The 21,227-nt window shown below is 41.0% G+C and overlaps 1 protein-coding gene across 1 annotated transcript; it reads left to right on the top strand.

Annotated features, from left to right (window-relative positions):
- Positions 1 to 2,079: 2,079 nt before the first annotated feature.
- On the top strand, positions 2,080 to 9,544 carry LOC106599098 (prostaglandin G/H synthase 2). Its single transcript, XM_014190162.3, has 9 exons — positions 2,080 to 2,688; positions 2,907 to 3,023; positions 3,139 to 3,282; positions 3,543 to 3,686; positions 3,941 to 4,122; positions 4,249 to 4,579; positions 4,875 to 5,161; positions 7,012 to 7,159; positions 8,044 to 9,544. The coding sequence occupies exons 1-9, from the start codon at positions 2,628 to 2,630 to the stop codon at positions 8,451 to 8,453; spliced, it is 1,824 nt and encodes a 607-aa protein (XP_014045637.1). The 5' UTR covers positions 2,080 to 2,627; the 3' UTR covers positions 8,454 to 9,544.
- Positions 9,545 to 21,227: the final 11,683 nt, after the last annotated feature.

Raw genomic sequence — 21,227 nt, forward strand, 5'->3', positions numbered from 1 at the left:
GTGTTTTATATACACTGAGTTTAAAAAACATTAGGAACACTTTCCTAATATTGAGTTACACCCCCTTTTGCCCTCAGAACAGCCTCAATTTGTCAGGGCATGGTTTCTACAAGGTGTCGAAAGAATTCCACTCCAATGCTTCACACATTTGTGTGTAAAAATCTATTTGCAGATACAGTACATACAGATAAGTACATACAGTACACTGTTGCCATGAAGGGATGCACTTGATTGGCAATGATGTTCAGATATCCGGTGGCATTCAAACTTACCTCCACTTTTATCAAGGTGCCCAATGTGTGCCATGAAAACACACCCCACACCATCACACCTCCACCACCAACCTGTAATGTTGACACGTGGCATGATGGATGCATGTACTCATGTTTTCTCCATACCCTAGTCCTCCCGTCAGTGTGAAACAGCCGGAACCGGGATTCATCAGACCAGACAATGTTTTTGCAATTCTCCAGTGTCCAGTGTTTTTGTTCTATAGCCCACTGCATCCATAGTTTCTTGTTTTTTGCTGAACGCATTTTCCAGACGACACGCCTCATCCTAATTGGTGAGTTATCAGTACTAAAACTAGACACACCTACTGTGCCTACTGTACTGTCTTTTTTGCTGACAACACCTAGTGGAAAATGTATTAACAGACCAATAAGAAAGAGAGTTTCAAACCTCTCTGTCAATAACAACTACTTTTCAGTTTTCCCCTCCCTACTCAGACCACTCCCAGACAGTCCTAACAAGGTACTTAATTGTTACCCAGAAATGATTTTATATTGAGATAAAAACGGCTGCATTGGACCTTTTAAGTCCACTAGATCAGGGTTTCCCTAACTCGGTCCTGACCCCCCTCCCCCCCCCTTACACAGCTGATTCAACTAATCAAAGATTGGGGATGAGTTTGTTATTTGAATCAGTTGTGTACTGCTAGGGCAAAAACCAAAATGTGCACCCAAGAGAGGCCCCAGTACCGAGTTTGGGAAACCCTGATCTATATTGAAGAAAAATATGAACGCAACATGTAAAGTGTTGGAACCCTGTTTCATGAGCTGAAATAAAAGTTACTAAAAATGTTCCATACTCACAAAAAGCTTATATCTCTCAAATACTGTGCCCAAATTTGTTTACGTCCCTGTTATTGAGCATTTCTCATTTGCCAAGATAATCCATCCACTTGACAGGTGTGGCATATCAAGAAGCTGATTAAACAGAAAGGTGCACCTTGTGCTGGGGACAATTAAAAGGCCACTCTAAAATGTGCAGTTTTGTCACACAAGACAGCTTGGCTGTCGAAACGTTGGATATTACATTTTTGCATCTGCGCTCCTTATTTTCCAGTTTAATCACACAACACAATGCTACAGATGTCTCAAGTTTTGAGGGAGCGTGCAATTGGCATGCTGACAGCAGGAATGTCCACCGGACCCCAACGCCATAAACATTGTTTTAGAGAATTTGGCGTTGTGTTTGAGAGCGGTTTGCTGATGTTAATGTTGTGAACAGAGTGCCCCAAGGTTGCGGTGGGGTTATGGTATGGGCAGGCATAAGCTACAACACATTTTATCGAAGACAATTTGAATACACAGAAATAAGGTGATGAGATCCTGAGGCCCATTGTGAAGCAATGTTTTTTTTAAGTATCTGTTACCATCAGATGCATATTTGTATTCCCAGTCATGTGAAATCCATAGATTAGGGCCTAATTCATTTATTTCAATTGACTGATTTCCTCATATGCACTGTAACTCAGTAAAATCTTTGAAATTGTTGCATGTTGCGTTTAGTTAATATTTCACTCATAAACAGGTGTTACTAACTCTAAGTAAGTATTCAAATAACTAAGAATAACATAACATAAAATAGGTTAGCTATTAAGGACGTAAAAGACAAATGACATAATTTTTTGTAACCTGGTCATTCTACTTCCATTCATTGTCCAGTCGGTAATTACAACACCATGACACATTTGGCCACATGTTGGCGCCAAATGACAATACATTCTTCCCACTGTCCATATATAGTTTGCACGAACAACGATCGCCTTAATTTACTGGTAATTGTTTTGGAAGTCTGTCCCTATTGCTTGTGGAGATATGCTCTGATGAAGGTCGACTGACCGAAAGCTTTTTGTAAGAAATTAGCATCTGACAAGTGTGTGTAGACGTTTTCCTGTTTTTTATTTTGCCTCCCGCTTCTTCACTAATCGATTTTGGATTAGTCTTTAGAAAATGTGTTACTTTTGTTATCAATCTTTATACAATATAATAAAATAAGAAGACAACCTGATGTTGGCTACAGTGATTGAATACACTGTAAATACAGAAACGTGTATTTTATTGTTTTAAATGACCACACTGTGTGGATGTCAACGTTAACTGGATGCAGAATACACCAAATGCCTCCATGAGGAAGATGATTGGTCCAATTTTTCCGCTCACCTCTGGTCCAGGCCGGTTCCGGTGACTTTATTAGCGTAATAGTTTGCGCAAGAGCTTGGAATGAGCATCGTACATAAATATGGAGCAGGCATCCAAACATTTCAGAATCACTGTCACCAGGTGTGAGCTGTAGTCGGCTGGAATTTTACGCCGGATTGCGATTCAATAGAATCTTTCGGAATGAATAAAGTAATCTGCATTGTTTTGCTCGCTAACGTGTGGATCTATTTCTGCGAAGGAGGTGAGAATATTTTTTTGATACTCTTATAAATATATTATATTGTGGAAATATTGTATATGGCTTATTAATAATAGTTTGTAATTATACTTTTACATAAGCTGTTATCGATTTATCTGAATTGCTTTAATATAAATTCGAATGTTTAATGGAAAAAGAGATGAATGGATACAATAATACAACTTTGTATAGCCTTCTAAACTTTTGCAATATATTTTCAGTGGACCCTTGCTGTGCACAACCATGTGAAAATAGGGGCTTATGTAATTCAAAAGGCTTCGACGACTATGAGTGTGAATGCACAAGAACTGGATATTATGGAAAGAACTGCACAACTCGTAAGTGAAACATTTTTAGGAGGTCTAATACAAATTCCATCGATATTATGTATATCATTATTCACGAGGAGTATTCGATATTGTTATTATAAATATTTCCCCACTCCCTCTGCAGCGGAATTCCTAACATGGATAAAGATATCATTGAAACCAGCCCCGAACACTGTGCACTACTTCCTTACACACTACAAAGGGGTGTGGAATGTCATCAACAAGATCACTTTTGTGAGAAATGCTATCATGAGCTATGTCTTGACATGTAAGTTGAAATAATATCACATTTTTGATAGTTCATGAATGAAAGACTGTTGAGTCAATGTATTATTTGGATATACCTGTATGATATTTACTGATATGGGAAGGGTGGAGATAAAGAAAGAAATTAACGAAATATGAGTGAAAAAATACATGATAAATATTTTTCAGTCAGAAGTCTTACATTAAATTTAACAGATTACATTATTAGCTCAGTTTCTGAACAAATTAAATAATGTTGCTCTCTGCCTCTCTATTTAATAGCCCGCTCACATTTGGTGGACAGCCCACCGACTTACAATTCTGATTATGGCTACAAGAGCTGGGAAGCTTACTCCAACCTGTCTTACTATACACGGACCCTTCCCCCATTGCCAAAGGGCTGTCCTACACCTATGGGAACTGCAGGTGAGTGAGCTCCCTCCTAACCAGTCTTTTGGGATTCCTTTTCTAAGACCATGGAAGCCTTAGAAATTAACTTCAGACCGGTTTCTAAATCATTCCCACCAGTCGAAAGTCACAGCCTTCTGAAGTTTCCAAGACGAGACTGAACGATATGGCAGTCGAATTAACATAATTATAACTTTCGTTAGTAACCGAATAAAGATTTTGTTGAGGTAGGACCCCAAGTATTTTGCTAACATCGCTCCTTCTCCTTATAGGAAGAGCCGTGCTTCCAGATGCCAAGCTTGTGGTGGAGAAGGTTATGTTGAGGAAGCGGTTCATTCCGGATCCTCAGGGTTCCAATCTTATGTTCGCCTTCTTCGCCCAGCACTTCACCCACCAGTTCTTCAAATCAGACTTCAAGAAAGGACCAGCTTTCACCAAAGCCTTGGGCCATGGCGTAAGTCTAATTTACAATACACAACAAATAGTGGGTCTGTCATATGAAAATATTTTTCAATTTTGTTTCATGGTTGACTTTAACTTATAGGCTTGTTTGGACTCACTCTTTACCTCTGTGTTTCAGGTGGACTTACACCATGTCTATGGAGACACTCTGGAGAGACAGCACAAGCTGAGGCAGTTCAAGAATGGCAAACTGAAGTATCAGGTTGTGAATGGCGAGGTCTACCCCCCATTGGTAAAGGAGGTTGGAGTCGAGATGCACTATCCACCCCACGTGCTCGAGGATCACCGCTTCGCTGTGGGCCACGAGCTTTTCGGCCTGGTCCCCGGTCTCATGATGTACGCCACCATCTGGCTGAGAGAACACAACCGCGTCTGTGACGTCATGATGCAGGAGCATCCCGAATGGGACGACGAACGCATTTTCCAGACCACACGCCTCATCCTAATTGGTGAGTTATCAGTACTAAAACTGGACACACCTACTGTGCCTACTGTACTGTCTTAGACCCTTCAGGTCCTTATAATGGGAATCGTATATGATCAAAGTGAGGCAATGTTTGAGAGTGTTTTCGAAACCGTACAATGCATACAGATTAAAACAGCTCTGTGTAAAACAGATCAAAACACGATATTTAGTGTGTGTCAGATATTTATTGAGCAATATCTCACCAACCTTATCTCATTCCTTCCTTCCTTCCTTCCTTCCTTCCTTCCTTCCTTCCTTCCTTCCTTCCTTCCTTGCAGGCGAGACCATAAAGATCGTGATCGAGGACTACGTCCAGCACCTGAGCGGCTACCACTTCAAGCTCAAGTTCGACCCGGAGCTCCTGTTTAACCAGCGCTTCCAGTACCAGAACCGTATTGCAGCTGAGTTCAATACCCTGTACCACTGGCACCCACTAATGCCCGACACCTTCAATATCGAGGGCCGCGCCTACACCTACCCCCAGTTTGTCTTCAACAACTCCCTGGTCACAGAGCACGGCATCAACAACCTGGTGGAGTCCTTCACCAAGCAGATCGCTGGAAGGGTGAGTTGTCTAGTGTACATTGGGGTCCTATGGGAAGCAGTGGTGGAAAAAGTACCCAATTGTCATACTTGAGTAAAAGTAAATATACCTTAATAGAAAATGACTTTACTCTACTTGAGTAAAAGTCTAAAAGTATTTGGTTTTAAATATACTTAGGTATCAAAAGTAAATGTAATTGCTAAATTATACTTAAGTATCAAAAGTAAAAATCATTTCAAATTTCTTATATTAAGCAAACCAGACGGCACCATTTTTTTATTTTTTATTTTTAATTCACTGATAGCCAGGGGCACACTCCAACACTCAGGCATAATTTACAAATGAAGCATGTGTTTAGTGAGTCAACCAGATCAGAGGAAGTAGGGATGACCAGGGATGTTCTCTTGATAAGTGTGTGAATTAGACCATTTTTCTGTCCTCCTGGGCATTCAAAATGTAAAGAGTACATTGGGGTTCAGGGAAAATGTATGGAGTAAAAAGTACATACTTTTCTTAAGGAATGTAGTGAAGTAAAAGTTGTCAAAAATATAAATAGTAAAGTACAGATACCCCAAAAAACTACTTAAGTAGGACTTTGAAGTACTTTACACCACTGATGGAGAGTAGTGGGAATGGGGGGTGGGCACTCGACACTGGAACATCCTTACAGCAATAGTATTTCATTGAGGCCTAAGTGACAACTGTTTTGTCACAAGTAAACGGAGCTGGTTGGGGAATGGTGTGTTTTCAATCTCAGTATACATCCAATGTCAAACGTTAGACGTGGTAGTCTTCCTAATGTTAGACGTGATAGTCTTCCTAATGTTAGACGTGGTAGTCCTTCCCAACGTTAGACGTGGTAGTCCTTCCTAACGTTAGACGTGGTAGTCTTCCTAATGTTAGACGTGATAGTCTTCCTAATGTTAGACGTGGTAGTCCTTCCCAATGTTAGACGTGGTAGTCTTCCTAATGTTAGACGTGGTAGTCTTCCTAACGTTAGACGTGGTAGTCTTCCTAACGTTAGACGTGGTAGTCTTCCTAACGTTAGACGTGGTAGTCTTCCTAACGTTAGACGTGGTAGTCCTTCCTAACGTTAGACGTGGTAGTCCTTCCTAACGTTAGACGTGGTAGTCTTCCTAACGTTAGACGTGGTAGTCTTCCTAACGTTAGACGTGGTAGTCCTTCCTAACGTTAGACGTGGTAGTCCTTCCTAACGTTAGACGTGGTAGTCCTTCCTAACGTTAGACGTGGTAGTCCTTCCTAACGTTAGACGTGGTAGTCCTTCCTAACGTTAGACGTGGTAGTCCTTCCTAACGTTAGACGTGGTAGTCCTTCCTAACGTTAGACGTGGTAGTCTTCCTAACGTTAGACGTGGTAGTCTTCCTAACGTTAGACGTGGTAGTCCTTCCTAACGTTAGACGTGGTAGTCCTTCCTAACGTTAGACGTGGTAGTCTTCCTAACGTTAGACGTGGTAGTCTTCCTAACGTTAGACGTGGTAGTCTTCCTAACGTTAGACGTGGTAGTCCTTCCTAACGTTAGACGTGGTAGTCCTTCCTAACGTTAGACGTGGTAGTCCTTCCTAACGTTAGACGTGGTAGTCCTTCCTAACGTTAGACGTGGTAGTCCTTCCTAACGTTAGACGTGGTAGTCCTTCCTAACGTTAGACGTGGTAGTCCTTCCTAACGTTAGACGTGGTAGTCCTTCCTAACGTTAGACGTGGTAGTCCTTCCTAACGTTAGACGTGGTAGTCTTCCTAATGTTAGACGTGGTAGTCTTCCTAATGTTAGACGTGGTAGTCCTTCCTAAGTGAACAATTCCCAAACTCCTGATTCAGCTCCACTAATGAATCTTGATTCCTATTGGTTCCCAGGTGGCTGGTGGGCGTAACCTGCCTTCTTCAGTAGTGGGCGTGGCAGCTAAGGCCCTGGAGCACAGCAGAGACATGCGTTACCAGTCCCTCAACGCCTACAGGAAACGCTTCAACATGAGGGCCTACTCCTCTTTCGAGGATCTCACAGGTGAGACACACATCATCTTAAAGGGATAGTTCAGGATTTTGGCAATGAAGCCCTGTATCTACTTTCCCAGAGTCAGATGAACGAACCCGTGGATACCATTTTCCAGAGACGGTATGGTATCCATGAGTTCATCTGACTCATAAAGGCCTTAATTGCCAAAATCCCAAAGTGTCCCTTTAATATTTCTATTTATTTATCCTCAATCTAACTAGGTGAAAGGTTTCATTTAGTAAGCACAGGTGCATGGAAACTGAAGTAGTCCCTGGATAAAGCGACAGGATTGGTTCAGTCAGGCCCAGCTGTTTTGTTATTGGCATGGTTACTACCTCCATGGCAGCTGTTGATATAGAGATTGGGCAGGGAGTGGCTGCCGCCTATTATACCCTGAAGGTGTATTATTAAAGTCTGCACATGTAATCTTCAACGTACAATCACATACACATTTACACTCTCACGTGAGATTCACACAAGGTTCAACTGTACTGTGTCTATACTTGCATCATTGAGTTCCTATAAAGACCAAAACACAGACTTGTTATAGCATGCACCTTCCCACTGGGCACACACTGGTTGAATCCAAGTTGCTTCCAAGTTGTTTCCACGTAAGTTCAATGAAATTACGTTGAACCAATGTTGAATTGACGTCTGCGCCCAGTGGGTTGTTCGTTTACTTTTTATTTTGTGAGTAAAGGATTTAATAGACGTGTGTGTGACTAGCAATGACTTATATATACGCTAGATGACTGATAGTGCCAGTATGGCCGACTGGTGGCTTCAAAGCCTTACAATGGCCAATACATAGCTTCAGCAATCCAGGGTTTATATACATCATTGGTCTAGCAGGCTAGATGTATTAACCCTTTGTTGTTCTGTGGGTGTTGCAGGAGAGAAAGAGCTGGCTGCGGAGCTGGAGAGTCTATATGGGGAAGTGGATGCTGTGGAGCTGTACCCAGGCCTTCTGGTGGAGCGCCCCAGACCTAACTCTGTCTTCGGGGAGACTATGATAGAAATGGGCTCCCCCTATTCCCTGAAAGGTCTCCTGGGAAACCCCATTTGCTCGCCGGAATACTGGATGCCCAGCACGTTCGGAGGGATTGTGGGCTTTGACATCGTCAACACTGCTTCATTGGAGAGGCTGGTGTGCAGCAATGTCAAAGGTCCTTGTCCTATGGTGTCTTTTCAAGTGCCAGATTTTTTTAGAGTGTTTGAGCAGGCGTCAGCCAACGCAAGCGAGACACACCCGAGTGACGTGAACCCAGGTGTTCTGCTGAAAGAAAGGACTTCAGAGCTTTAAAGAACTAAAGCAAAAGGTTTTATTCAAATACACTTAACAGTGTCTAGTGTTCTAAAGTTGCTCTCATTTTAGGTCGCTTTGCTGTATTTAAGATTTTATTGTGATATTTGCAAGCAAAAAGGCTTTATTTTGCTGCAGCAATTATGACATTTAGCATGGCAATATGCAATTATTTTGTCCAATTTGTTGCAAAACTGCACTGACGAGAGAGAACATTTGTTGACGTTTGGCTAAATTGAACCATATTATGCGGTAAATGTGCGTGATTATTTGAAATTGCCAGGCCTCTTTTTGTATTGCAGTGATGGGTAATTTGTATGCAATAATATTTTGATGATTTAACTGTTTTATGAGGAAATAGTGCAGTGATTGGACAAATTTATAAATATTATAATTTGGCATCACGTAATCCATGAGGGACTTATTTAGTTATTTATTGTTTATTAATTTATGTATTTAATATTTATTAGTGTATTGTTGATTATTTAGTTGTGATTAAGTTATTTAGTCATGATTATGTTTTTAAATATTAAAACCGTTTACTAATTTGTAATGCTTGACATGAACAAAAGTAAGTTAGTTTTCTCTGCATACACTGTGAAACTTGAAGGAGTTACATGGGGCGGTTAAGAGCATTGGGCCAATAACTGAAAGGTGCTGGTTCAAGTCCCCGAGCTGGCAAGGTGGAAAAATCTGTCGTTATTCTGCCCTTGAGCAAGGCAGTTAACCCCCAACAACTGCTCCCCGGGTGCCGATGATGTGGACGTCAATTAGGCAGCCCCCCGCAACTCTCTGATTCCAAGGGGTTGGGTTAAATGCGGAAGACATTTCAGTTGAATGCATTCAGTTGTGCAACTGTCTAGGTATCTTCTTGCTTGAAGCAAAGACCTATCCGAAATACTTTTATGTTGTTTGTCTGTCTAGAACTTGAACTACTGCATGGAAAATCAGCTGGGGTGTATTTGTCAGTCTTTGTTTTGGTCAAATATAATGTTATTGCAAATGGATGAAGAGAATATTTGTGAGACTATTATTACAGAGTGAGATGAATGAATGCAAATGAATCACACTAATAAAATTATCTTGATAAATTGTCTTTTAATGCTTTCTTAAGTGCCATACCATTTTAATTGGAATGTAAATTGTGACTTTTATAACAGTAAAGGGGCAATCTGCAGTTCAAACAACAACAAAGTGGACACCCTGCCCCTGTTTTTGGTAAACAGCTGAGGGATGGGGCTGGAGAAGTATAACCAGTCTTAAATTCATAGATAAAGCTATAGATGCAAGGACTGACCATCCATGAGATCAAAATGATAGTTTTAACCATGTTTTGAGGCTAGACACTTATTACATTGTTAACAAACTATGGAACAAATTAAACATGCTTACAGATGAGGTATGGCAATTCAACAAAGCTCATGAGGAATTTACAAGTTATATTCTTCAAGAATCAATGGGTACATATCATTAAAAAAAAATGACGAATGGACGTAGGAATCACAGATTGCTCCTTTAACATGGCTGCATATAAAAAATAATTCACCCATCTGCCTGTGAATAAAACAAGTTACATTTGACATTGCATTTATTATAGTGATTTATTAAGAAACAGTCTTTCTGGGCTAATATTCTTCGGATTGTAGACAACACTATACAATACAAAGCAATACAATAGAAACAAATCAACATTGTAATGAGTGGGCTTACCCCACATCACACATACAGACTCATCTCATACCCAGACCACTCTAATGAAACTAGCTAGAAGGATGCTGTTGCTTAATAGATTTAGAAGGGAACAGAGAACATCCCTTTCACTTTAATGTAGTCTGTCATTCTTACTCATTTCAAACTTCCTTTACTCATACAGGGATTAACTTTGAAGTCTGAAAGGCGTTTGCCCATCTGACAAGTCAGGAGTATTTTTTGGGTTGACTGAAGATCGCTTGTCCAAACATGTGAAATGCTTTTTACTGGCAGAAGTGCCATATATTGCCTGGCGTTCACCTATACATACAGTAGGGGAGGAATCAAAAAGTTAAGTACTGGATCAGTACTGGCTCAACTTACACAATTGCCATAAATTGTCTGTCTTTCACTTAAACAATGGGGAGGAACAAGAAATATAAGTTTTAGGCTACTGGAATTCTTTGCAGTTTGGCTGTTAACTATAATTGTTTTATCACCGGCCAAATGGGGCAATCTCATATCGTGCTCAACTGCTCAGTTGACTTGCCCCAGCCAATAGGGCAACGCTTAATGTCAATCCCTGCTTATACCAGTAACTTGCAACTTGGATTCTAGTTTATGAAGTTTTGGCTCAGCCACTGAGACTGGGTGCCAACAAACCGTTGGACAAAGGAAATGAATACACAGCCACATGCCAAGTTAAATAGTGTGAGCAGCCAGGAAGGAAAATGTGAACAATCTAAATCCATTAGCAACAAGGACTTAATTATAATTGTGAGAATTTTATATGGGAATTTATTGCCATTTTATTTCATGTGTTACTTTGATATTGGTCAAATGCAGGTAAAGGTTTTGTGGATGGTTTTGCTATGAAACCAAGTCTATCAATCTTGACAGGTCTATTTATTGTGCTTGAAACCCATCACAGTGCTAGATGCTACCACAATAGTGGCATGAGAAATAATGTCAGTACTGAAGATGTCTTGAAAGTTAAGGAGCCTGTAATCATTTTAGAAGGGGAAAGAAATGTGTAGGCTTAACAGTAGCCTGGGTCCAAGATCTGCTTGTACTCTTGCCAACTCCATTGCTGTCATTAACATGACAATTCCATAAGGAGTTATCAAAAGAGAAACAAACTGACACCCAGGCTAGCCTAATGGTAGTTTGTACACAACATGCCACAAAAATATGTATTGTGATGACATACTGTGTGCATTGGGACATAAGCCTAACGCCTAGCTTACCTGTCACACATTAAGTCACAATGCCCAACTTTCTGGGTACACAAGGAGCAGAACATAGACAATCTATTAAACACTGAATAGGATGCCTATGGTATCACCTGATTTGCCCAATTAGTGCTTGCGTTGCGTAATTAATGCTTGGTTTGGTTGGTGCATAGTTTTGGATCATAAATTCTCTGCTGACCCAACTGGGAGGCTGCAGACTGCTGCCAGCTATTTGTGTGGGCAGCTCAATCAAGTCTCAGAGCATTTTGTATTATTCTGTACGTAAATCTGAGACACTCCTTTTAGTATGACATGTTACGTTTGGTATGTTATGTATTAATTTATGGATGTCCATCACCCATTTTGTATGACATGTTACAAATTACAATTCGTATTATATGTTACAAATTTGCAAAAATCTATGATATTTTACAAATTCTAGCTATGTGGCTAACATTAGCTAGCTTGCTAACGTTTGCTAAGCTAGGGTTTAGGGTTAAGGTTGGGGCTAAGTTTAGGAGTTAGGTTAAAGGGTTAAGGTTAGGGGAAGAGTTAGTTAAAAGGGTTAAGGTTAGGGTTAACTAACGTGCTAGGTAGTTGCAAAGTAGCTAAAAAGTAGGAAGCAGTTGAAAAGATGCTAATTATCTAAAATGCTAAAGTTGATGACATTCGAATTCGCAACCTTCGGTAACCATCTGTCTTATGTAACCATACTAAATGCAACATATCATACTAATTTGAGTGTGCCGGATTTACATTTACTATGTTACTTCTAGTCTATGAGACAAGGCTAGGCAGCTGCAGCCGCCACTGGTTACTTCTACTGTCAGAAGGCCCAGAAGACCATCAAACCCAGGGAAGAGGTCCAGGTGATTTACAATGAGAATAGTAAGCTGAAGTCCGTTACTGAATGTGCAGCAGATAAAAATTGAATTAGCAAAGGTTGATCTTCACAACTAGAAATTGTTTGGTCCAAATGAAATCATGTAGCTATGGAAAGCCTTGAGAGTATTCTCACAACCCATTAAATAAACTAAACCATGTTTTTAGCTGTGACCCTGACCAATCACAATGGACTGGCTGTGGCCTGTCTGTGGGCCAACACAGACCTAGGTCAACTAGACCAACAGGAGCCTCCCTCTGTATGTCTTCACACTAGGAGATAAATATGGCACATTCTAGTCTAGAAATATCAATGTCAGTAGACACCCATCCATAATTCCTTATATGGTATGTCCTTTCTGTGTTCTAGGAGGTGGCTTCCACAGGTGGACTGCTGTTGCCATGGTGATACATGTCTCTAAAATCTCTACATAATCATCTACTACTTCACCCTTTACATTTTCAATCTGTCTAAGATATGTTCTTCTTTGAGTACTCTTCTCTAATCCAAGAAAAAAATAAGTGAATTTCTCCCCCCCAAAAAAGACTTTGCTTTGCTTCTTATAATGGCCCCCTTACACTTATCTATGTCATATTCACTCAATTTTGCTTTCATCTCTCAGCACCTGTACTGTGGACAGGTGCTGCTAAGACAATACAGTCCACTGTATTGTGGGCCTGTGTTGAAGAAGGTAAGACATGTTTCCCTCTCCTAGCTGGTTTCTCCATGTTGTAGAGTATAATGTTAACTGAGATGTCATAAAAGAGAGTAGGAAGTCCTTGATTTTGTCTCCATGGAAAATGATTTATAATCAGTTCCATTCCTGGCATGAACTACTGTATGTGTGTCTGAAATAAGCTCTGTCCACTGACTGTTGAGCTTTCTTTCAACCAATCACATTCCTTCCGCCCTCGAAGCAGAGCTGCCCTCAGAATATCCACTGAGAGTCCATTCAAATCACGGCTGTTCAATGTCAATGCAATATATACGCCATAGAATTCTAATAAGTTGAATGGACACTCCAATTCAAAGCAATGCACCATGAGATGTGGATTGGCGGCAGCCATGTTGGATGGAACATTGCTTCAGTGAGTTTCAGAACATGATGTCTCCCTTCCTCTTCATCTCAGATTGCCTGGCAGAATGTGGAGCACTTATGCGCACACAGCTTTTTCCAGTCACAGTCTTCTGATGAGTTACATCAGAGGGTATCAGGTACTGTATAACAACCTATGTTATAACCTCCTTATAACTGTATAACTCAGAACACTGTCAGCTTTCTATCTTATCTGGGAATCGGTAGTCATTCAAAGGTGAATATTGTCATCTCAGGTCCAGAATCTGAATCAGAATCTCAGGTCCAGACTTGGGTTCAAATACTATTTGAAATCATTTCAAATACTCTATGTGTGCTTGATTAAGCTTGCCTGTTGCAATGGAACCAATAGAAAAGTCTCAAGAGTGCAAACCCTGCCCGAATGGCACTCCAGGCAGGCTAAAGCAAATGTTCTTGAATCAAGCTCTACTAAGGACTTCATTTAGCTCTTCCCTTGACTTCTTCCTCTAGCATCACACTGACTGATGTCATATTTTACATGTCAACTCTCAGGTGGAAAAAAGGCTGCACTACAGTACGTGTGCATTGTCAGGGGCAACAAGACACACCTGTGCTAGGCCATGTCCACAGAAAGGTCCATGCTGGATGGGTTGTGACTAAAGAGAGTATAACTACGACCAGGAGTGACTTTCCATCGCCGGTTCGGATAACATTTTAGCTAACACTAACCCTTTTCCTAACCTTAACCTAATTCTCCTAAACTTGTGTTAGTTCTCCTAACCTGCTACGTAAGTTCTCCTAACCTGCTACGTTAATTCTTCTAACCTGCTACGTTAATTCTTCTAACCTGCTACGTTAATTCTTCTAACCTGCTATGTTAATTCTTCTAACCTGCTACGTTAATTCTCCTAACCTGCTACTTTAATTATCCTACAAAAAAAAGTTACTTCTGGTCGTAGCTGTATACCACCTAGTCAAAACCTGCTGGATGAGTCTGTAGGAGCAAAGACTCTACCCCTTCAAAGATGTCTCTCTTATAGGAGATAACCAACTCTACACAAACTCTACAGCAAAGATAACACTCTTATAGGATAACAAACTCTACACCATGAATCAGGGATGGGTAACTGGCTTATTTTTATTTTAGGAACTCTGAAATTACTGTTCAGAGTAAGAATAGCAGAATACCTAAGGTGTCATTTCTAAATGTGGTTGTGCATCAGCAGTTTTTCTCTTGTTATGTCAGTCACTCATTTAGCCCATGTCAGCTAAAACATTTTTGATCGGTAAGATAGCCAGACTATTTCAACTTTTAATAATCATGGTCGAAATACAGACCAGGGGCCCCCATTGATTTTGTTAGTCACTCTCACTCAGTAAGGAAAAAAAAAATGTATGAAATGAATTGAAATGTATGCATTCACTACTGTAAGTCGCTCTGGATAAGAGCGTCTGCTAAATGACTAAAATGTAAATGTAGATATCATATGTTCCTCTGTCCAGTGTCTGTGTTCGTTTGCCCATCTTAATCTTTTATTTTTATTGGCCAGTCTGAGATATGGCTTTTTCTTTGCTAATCTGCCTAGAAGGCCAACATCCCGGAGTCACTTCTTCACTGTTGATGTTGAGACTGGTGTTTTGCGGGTACTATTTAATGAAGCTGCCAGTTGAGGACTTGTGAGGCGTCTGTTTCTCAAACTAGACACTCTAATGTACTTGTCCTCTTGCTCAGTTGTGCACCGGGGCCTCCCACTCCTCTTTCTATTCTGGTTAGAGCCAGTTTGCGCTGTTCTCTGAAGGGAGTAGTACACAGCGTTGTACGAAGTCTTCAGTTTCTTGGAGATTTCTCGCATGGAATAGCCTTCATTTCTCAGAACAAGTATAGACTGACAAGTTTCAGAAATAAGTCCTTTGTTTCTGGCCATTTTGAGCCTGTAATCAAACCCACAAATGATGATGCTCCAGATACAACTAGTCTAAAGAAGGCCAGTTTTATTGCTTCTTTAATCAGAACAACAGTTTTCAGCTGTGCTAACATAATTGCAAAAGGGTTTTCTAATGATCAATTAGCATTTTAATTAGCATTCCAGCTACAATAGTCATTTACAACATTAACAATGTGTACACTGTATTTCGGATCAATTCAATGTTATTTAAAATGGACAAAAAAAATATGCTTTTCTTTCAAAAACAAGGACATTTCTAAGTGACCCCAAACTTTTGAACGGTAATGTACATAATTTATACACATATATTCCTACAAATACACATATTTAAAAAATATATTTTACTTTATTATTTCCTGCAAACCCTACCACCCCTCCCCTAATTGGAGTAAACTAATAAACAACAACACGTAGGCTTCTACTCCCATCTTATACATACATTTTATGGACACAATCAATTTTTTTTTTGTATATATTCTTTTACCTTTATTTAACTAGGCAAGTCAGTAAGAACAAATTCTTATTTACAATGACGGCCTGCCAAAAGGAAAAAGGCCTCCTGTGGGGACAGGGGCTGGGATTAAAAAATAAATACAAATAAAATATAAATAATAGGACAAAACACACATCACGACAAGAGAGAAAACACAACACTACATAAAGAGACACGTAAGACAACAACATAAGGCAGCAACACATGACAACACACCATGGTAGCAGCACAAAACATGGTACAAATATTATTGGGCACAGACAACAACACAAAGGGCAATAAGGTAGAGACAACAATACATCACGCAAAGCAGCCACAACTGTCAATAAAAGTGTCCATGATTGAGTCTTTGAATGAAGAGATTAAGATAAAACTGTCCAGTTTGAGTGTTTGTTGTAGCTCGTTCCAGTCGCTAGCTGCAGCAAATTGAAAAGAGGAGCGACCCAGGGATGTGTGTGCTTTGGGGACCTTTAACAGAATGTGACTGGCAGAACGGGTGTTGTGGAGAATGAGGGCTGCAGTAGATATCTCAGATAGGGGGGAGTGAGGCCTAAGAGGGTTACAATAGTTATATTTTGTTTGTTTTTAGTCCTGTCCTTCCTCTAACCTCCACCTCTCCCATCTATTTCTGATGTCCATCCAGTTTGATTTCTATTTGCCATATATTTGTAACTGTGCTATTTCACAAAAGTTCTGAACCTATCTACATTTTACAGACCCATATGTTTTACATTTGTTATCTTGTTGTTATTAGTCCCACCCTTCAGCTCCACTCAACCCCTCCCATCTATCGCTTAACACCATCCATATTGGATTTTTATTTGACATATTTTTCAACTGTGCTGCTTCACATAAAAGTTCTGAACCTTTCTATTCTCATAGTTTCTATAGATTGCAAATTAAAGATACATTTTTTTGCTAAAAGTATTATTATATTATTTATTGATTGACTATGACTTTTCAAATCACCCAGTAGTGCTATCTGCAGCGTTAGTCCTAGGTAAATGTTGCAATTCTTCAGCCATTCCTGGACCTGTGACCAAAAACGAGCTACATATGGACAGTACCAAAATAGATTATCTAATGACTCTGCCTCTTCTCAGCAAAATCTGCAGAGCTGGGATGGTTGTATCCCCCATTTATATAACATTCTATTGGTTGCAAGAATTTTGTACGATCATTTAAATTGAAAAATTCTAAGTTTCAATCCGGCGCCATTTTGCTTGGCAATTCATGAACTGTGTGCCATGGAATTGGTACATCAAAAATCTCTTCCCAACTACTTTCAAATCAGATCAAATTTTATTTGTCACATGCGCCGAATACAACAGGTGTAGAGACCTTACAGTGAAATGCTTACTTACAAGCCCTTAACCAACAATGCAGTTTTAAGAAAAATGTGTTAAAAAAAAACAGATAAGTAAAAAACAAATAATTAAAGAGCAGCAGTAAAATAACAGTAGCAAGGCTATATACAGGGGGTACCGGTACAGAGTCAATGTGCGGGAGCACTGATTAGTATAGATTTTGCGATCTATATGGCACAGCTGTCAATTTTTTGGTCCTTAAATGAAACTGGTATATATTTTTATTTAGCACAATTTTCTTTAACCAATTTTGGCCTTTAATGCAGGGCCGACAGACAAGTTCCTTACTTTTCCCCCCTTCCCTACTCTCACATTCTGAGCAATATACAGTACCAGTCAAAAGTTTGGACACACCTACTCATTCAAGGGTTTTTCCTTAATTTTTACTATTTTCTACATTATAAAAACTCCTGAATGAGTAGGTGTCCCAAACTTTGGACTGGTACTGTATATTAATGTCATTATTCGGCAACAGTTACAACACCTATCTGGGGCGTTTCATTACGTTGCAAAACATTTCGCAAACGTAACGGGGAGGGACCTACCTGAATTTGTTCTTGTTTTGCTCTGTTTGCGTCAGTTTGGTTTTTAAACTTTAAACGGTTTCCGTAATGAATATACCCTTGATCTAATAAAAAAGTTTTTCTCACTGAATGAAGGGAATAGGTAGAATTCTAGATAGCTGAGCATCTCAAAGAGAACAACTCTGTCGTCTTTTTGAAATCCACACCACAAACATGTGTCTCTGATTAGGAATCACATCGCACTTGTCATTGCATTTCTATCTGTAACATTTTTTTTATTTCACCTTTATTTAACCAGGTAGGCTAGTTGAGAACAAGTTCTCATTTGCAACTGCGACCTGGCCAAGATAAAGCATAGCAGTTAGACACATACAACACAGAGTTACACATGGAATGAACAAAACATACAGTCAATAATACAGTATAAAAAAAGAAAACAAAAAGTCTATATACAGTGAGTGCAAATTAGGTAAAATAAGGGAATTAAGGCAATAAATAGGCCATGGTGGCAAAGTAATTCCAATATGGCAATTAAACACTGGAATGGTAGATGTGCAAAAGATGGATGTGCAAGTAGAGATACTGGGGTGCAAAAGGAGCAGAATAAATAAATAAATACAGTATGGGGATGAGGTAGATAGATGGGCTGTATACAGATGGGCTATGAACAGGTGCAGTGATCTGTGAGCTGCTCTGACAACTGGTGCTTAAAGCTAGTGAGGGAGATGGGAATCTCCAGCTTCAGAGATTTTTGCAGTTCGTTCCAGTCACTGGCAGCAGAGAACTGGAAGGAAAGGCGACCAAAAGAGGAGTGGGTGCTGCTATGGTGACCAGCGAGCTGAGATAAGGTGTGGCTTTACCTAGCAGAGACTTGTAGATAACCTGTAGCCAGTGGGTTTGGCGACGAGTATGAAGTGAGGGCCAGCCAACGAGAGAGTATAGGTCACAATGGTGGGTAGTGTATGGGGCTTTGGTGACAAAATGGATGGCACTGTGATAGACTGCATCCAGTTTGTTGAGTAGAGTGTTGGAGGCTATTTTATAGATGACATCCCCGAAGTCGAGGATCGGCAGGATGGTCAGTTTTACGAGGGTATGTTTGGCAGCATGAGTGAAGGAATAAGAAGCCGATTCTAGATTTAATTTTGGATTGGAGATGCTTAATATGAGTCTGGAAGGAGAGTTTACAGTCTAGCCAGACACCCAGGTATTTGTAGTTATCCACGTATTCTAAGTCAGAGCCGTCAAGAGTAGTGATGCTGGATGGGCGGGCAGGTGTGGCCAATGATCGGTTGAATAGCATGCATTTAGTTTTATTTGCGTTTAAGAGCAGTTGGAGGCCACGGAAGGAGAGTTGTATGGCATTGAAGCTCGTCTGGAGGTTAGTTTGTTAACTTGGCTTTCGAAGACCTTAGAGATGCAGGGTAGGATAGATATAGGTCTGTAGCAGTTTGGGTCTAGAGTGTCTCCCCCTTTGAAGAGGGGGATGACCGCGGCAGCTTTCCAATCCTTGGGAATCTCAGACGATATGAAAGAGAGGTTGAACAGGCTAGTAATAGGGGTTGCAACAATTTCGGCAGATAATTTTAGAAAGAGAGGGTCCAGATTGTCTAGCCCGGCTGATTTGTAGGGGTCCAGATTTTGCAGCTCTTTCAGAACATCAGCTATCTGAATATGGGTGAAGGAGAATTGGTGGGGGCTTGGGCGGGTTGCTGTGGAGGGTGCCGGGCAGTTGACCGGGGTAGGGGTAGCCAGGTGGAAATCATGGCCAGTCGTAGAGAAATGCTTATTGAAATTCTCAATTATAAGGATTTATCGGTTGTAACAGTGTTTCCTAGCCTCAGAGCAGTGGGTAGCTGGGAGGAGGTGCTCTTATTCTCCATGGACTTTACAGTGTCCCAATACTTTTTTTGAGTTTGTACTGCAGGATGCACATTTCTGTTTAAAAAAAGCTAGCCTTAGCTTTCCTAACTGCCTGTGTGTATTGGTTCCTAACGTCCCTGAAAAGTTGCATATCACGGGGGCTATTCGATGCTAATGCAGAACGCCACAGGATGTTTTTGTGCTGGTCAAGGGCAGACAGGTCTGGAGTGAACCAAGGGCTATATCTATTCCTGGTTCTACATTTTTTGAATGGAGCATGCTTATTTAAGATGGTGAGGTAGGCACTTTTTAAGAACAACCAGGCATCCTCTACTGTCGGGATGAGGTCGATGTCATTCCAGGATACCCCAGCCAGGTCGATTAGAAAGGCCTGCTCGCAGAAGTGTTTTAGGGAGCGTTTGACAGTGATGAGGGGTGGTCGTTTGATCGCAGACCCATTACGGATGCAGGCAATGAGGCAGTGATCGCTGAGATCTTGGTTGAAAACAGCAGAGATGTATTTGGAGGGCGAGTTAGTTAGGTTGATATCTATGAGGGTGCCCCGTGTTTACAGATTTGGGGTTATATCTGGTAGGTTCATTGATAAGTTGTGTGAGGTTGAGAGCATCAAGCTTAGATTGTAGGATGGCCGGGGTGTTAAGCATGTCCCAGTTTAAGTCACCTAGTACCACGAGCTCAGAAGATAGGCACTGCAGGACCTGGATTAACCTCTACATCACCAGAGGAACAGAGGAGAAGTAGGATAAGGGTACGGCTAAAGACTATACAAACTGGCCGTCTAGCACGTTCGGAACAGAGAGTAAAAGGAGCAGGTTTCTGGGCACGATAGCATAGATTCAAGGCATAGTGTACAGACAAAGGTAAGGTAGGATGTGAGTACGTTGGAGGTAAACCTAGGCATTGAGTAATGATGAGAGAGATAGTCTCTAGAGATGTTTAAAACAGGTGATATCATCGCATATGTAGGAGGTGGAACAACATGGTTGGTTAAGGCATATTGAGCAGGGCTAAAGGCTCTACAGTGAAGTAAGACAGTAATCACTAACCAGGACAGTAATGGAAGAGGCATATTGATATTAGAGAGAGGCATGCGTAGCCAAGTGAACATATGGGTCCGGTGAGTGGTTGAGCTGGCTGGGGACATGGCGATTCAGGCAGTTAACAAGCTAGCAGTTAGCAGGCCGGGGCTAGCAAGCTAGCAGTTAGCAGGCCGGGGCTAGCAAGCTAGCAGTTAGCAGACCGGGGCTAGCAAGATAGCAATTAGCAGACCGGGGCTAGCAAGCTAGCAGTTAGCAGACCGGGGCTAGCAATTCCAGATTACAAAGCAACCACTGCACTTGATTCTCATAGCGTCTGATGTTTCAGAGGTACCGTTTCTCATAAAAGCTCTATGCTCAGCACTAAATGCTGTGAGACCACCATGCTTTGGAGTTATTATCATGGTTCGTTCATTCCACACCAGTACTGTCTTTCAGAGCTCAGCCCTTACAGACAAGGGCCTCCGGCCAAAGGAAAACCTCCCTCCCTGGACACCTCTGGGGATCGGCTGCCCTCAGTGCAGGAGCCTCGCCATTATGGCCTTGAGCCAGGCCCCTGTAAACATACTTTAGTGGGTCCCAGAGGCCCCCCAGTACAAAACATTGCGGAGGCCGCTCTTACCCGCCTCACACTGTTAATGGTCCTGAAACATTCCAAGACC

The sequence above is a fragment of the Salmo salar genome, chromosome 03 (assembly GCF_965601325.2).
Source record: "Salmo salar chromosome 03, fSalSal1, whole genome shotgun sequence".
Taxonomy (NCBI): Eukaryota; Metazoa; Chordata; class Actinopteri; order Salmoniformes; family Salmonidae; genus Salmo; species Salmo salar.

What these genes read in the sequence shown, in the direction of transcription:
- LOC106599098 (XM_014190162.3), top strand. Translation starts at nt 2,628, where the DNA reads ATGAATAAAGTAATCTGCATTGTTTTGCTCGCTAACGTGTGGATCTAT. An exon ending in TACACCTATGGGAACTGCAG is followed by an intron (nt 3,687 to 3,940) that starts GTGAGTGAGCTC and finishes TTCTCCTTATAG; the next exon opens with GAAGAGCCGTGCTTCCAGAT. An exon ending in CACACGCCTCATCCTAATTG is followed by an intron (nt 4,580 to 4,874) that starts GTGAGTTATCAG and finishes CCTTCCTTGCAG; the next exon opens with GCGAGACCATAAAGATCGTG.